Source organism: Montipora foliosa, chromosome 1, assembly GCF_036669935.1.
Source record: "Montipora foliosa isolate CH-2021 chromosome 1, ASM3666993v2, whole genome shotgun sequence".
NCBI classification, from domain to species: domain Eukaryota; kingdom Metazoa; phylum Cnidaria; class Anthozoa; order Scleractinia; family Acroporidae; genus Montipora; species Montipora foliosa.
In genome coordinates, this window is record NC_090869.1 from 20396622 (window position 1) to 20399121 (window position 2500).

The following is a 2500-nucleotide window of genomic DNA, read 5'->3' on the forward strand; positions in this document are numbered from 1 at the left end:
CTTAAGGTTAAGTTGTAGTCGCCCCAAACGGAGCTATAATAGTCAAAGTGGGGTATTAGATCAACACTTGATAGATTTGGAGGCCAGTGCACTCTGAGATGTACGGTCTTATACGTTTAAGGGCGCCTACGGAAGAAGATATCTTTTAGCTAAGTTCACCTGTATGATTAGACCATGATTGGTGTTCGTCAATTATCACGCCTAGTGATTTAGCTACTTTAACTTTAGCGATTATCTGATCGTCAGACAATAAATGTAAACGTTGGTTTGACCCAATAACCATAAATTCTGTCTTCGCAACATTCAAACTCAGTTTGTTGGAAATAAGCCATAGATTAAGAATTCTTAACTCTGAATTTAAACCATTCAGTATCCAAATGTAGCAGAGAAAAAATAGAGGAGACTGAGAGGCTGATTCTCCCCAACTCTCATTTTGTTAAAAATTCAATAGGACGATAACCTGATGACGCAGAGACATTTTAGGCTCTCTTTTGCCCTTCCGCAACTTTTCGTTGGAGAGACACGACCCCCTCGTCCCACAAATGGTCTGTGTTCGCTGACTAAGAAAACGCCCTAATGAAAGCGTTATTACATACACCTTATTTCAAAATGGCCACCATGTTAGTATTCTTTTGTTTCCATGCAAATTGGACCTTATGGCCTCGTTCAAGGTTAAATATTTTTTTGAATTTTACGTTTGAAGGCGAGTCCATAAGGGCAATTTGCATGGAAACAAAAGAATACTAAAATGCCGGCCATTTTGAAATAAGGTGTACGATGCGCAAATTTCCGCGTAAAAGATATCCTTACCTCAAGAAACTCTTTCGTCTTTCTCGCAGCCTGGTCATTATGCGCTCGCCGTTTCAAGTCGTCTTGATACTCTTTACAGTTCATATTCACGTGAATAGCTTTGCAAGTCAGACAGTTGGGCTGATTACACACGGGGCAGTGAAATGTGTTCACATTATCCTCGTACAGACACCACCCCTGGCAATTTGGAGTTTTGCAGTGGAAGCTATTTGCGGCTTGATTCTCAGCTGTGGCGAGACTCCGATTCAAGAACTTGTTAAAATCTTCCTCTGACAATAGCTAATTAAAAAAAGATCGGTCAAACTGTGTGACATTCCAGATACATCTGCACATAAAATGAAGTACCAGAGAAAGCCAGAGAATTCAATAATCTGCACCTAGTCTAAAGAGATATATTTTACCGCTTGAATTTCTTGTCCTGTAATGGTTGCGTGACAAGCGTAATTGTCATCCTGGTGAGGGCACTGCACTTCCGGGTCTGTTGCGTGACGGATGTGTTCACTTACGCACTCTCTAAAGAGAAAAAAACACTATCACTTAAATCGTGTTTGGCTCTACAATGCACATATTGAATGAATTTGGATGACTATCCACTGACCTGCAGAATCTGTGTAGACATTCTCTGAGCACCACTCCTTCCCCAGGCTCGACAGGAACAAAACAAATACCACAGTCAAACTCCTCCTGATTTGGAATAATGCTTTGTTGCGCGGTCTGGAGGAGGGTGTCCAAGTTTCGTTGCCTTTCTATCTGTGCTTCCCGTTGTCGCGTCTGCTCAGCCTGCAAGTATCAGATCAGAAATGAAACGCTGAATACAGTGTATAGTCTGTATATAGTCACTAATTCAGTACCCGCGTGAAAACGTAAGCAATAAGCTCAACCGGTATTTCTAAGTCTCAAAATCTTGATTGTCTAGCTCATAAACAGCCAAGCAAAGCATACAATTACAATAATTTCACAATGATTAGAAAGGCGATCCCCATTGTCTATAGGAAAGACCCAAGACTTGAAAGTTTCTCACGTCTCGATCTTGGATATTTTAGCAGATTCCTAGTTGACCTGAAGAAAAATGCTGCCATATAGATTAGATGGTTTAGAGCCAATCTCTAGAGACACAAATGTAATGTACAATTACTGGTGCACGAACAAACGAAGCTGATGAGAGACCTTTTGTTTTCATCCACAAACAACATGGTGGCAATGACGTAACGTGAAAACCATAGGCCACTTTGGAAAATACCATAATACTCTTTGGGCGTGTTATTGGTGCGCATTACACAGCTGACAGACCCAGCGTTTTAGTAAAGCCTGTTTTTCACTAGCGACGTAGGCACAAGCATAAGAGCGCTTATTTCACCGTGAAAACGGGGTTGACGCCACCCGCGGAAGCAAAAGCCCAAGCACAAGGATCAAGATTTTTCCTTTTCCTCGTGCTTGCCATCATGCTTGCGTCCACTTGCGCTGTGTGGAAACGAAACGCAGCATAGAGTGGTTTTCAATTGAGTGTCGAAAGTAATAAGTGAATTATACTTTGGTTTATGATTACTTCACTCAGTGATTGGTTCAAAGTTCTCGCGCCATTTTTTTCAACCAATCAGTGGTGAAACCAGAACCAATCGTGGCTCGCGCGTGCACATTTTCCCGCGCTTTGTGTCGGCTACGTGTAATTACTTCGAGTTTTGATTGGTTT

At 41.7% G+C, this 2500-nt stretch overlaps 1 protein-coding gene across 1 annotated transcript in view; it reads right to left on the minus strand.

Annotated features, from left to right (window-relative positions):
- Window positions 1–2500, minus strand: part of LOC137992496 (ranBP-type and C3HC4-type zinc finger-containing protein 1-like) — a 24404-nt gene that overhangs the window by 3819 nt on the left and 18085 nt on the right. The window contains exons 7-9 of the mRNA XM_068837862.1: window positions 1409–1590; window positions 1212–1323; window positions 811–1089 (exon numbers count right to left, since the gene is read on the minus strand). Coding sequence (XP_068693963.1) covers window positions 811–1089; window positions 1212–1323; window positions 1409–1590 — 573 coding nt within the window. The remainder of the gene's footprint in view (window positions 1–810; window positions 1090–1211; window positions 1324–1408; window positions 1591–2500) is intronic.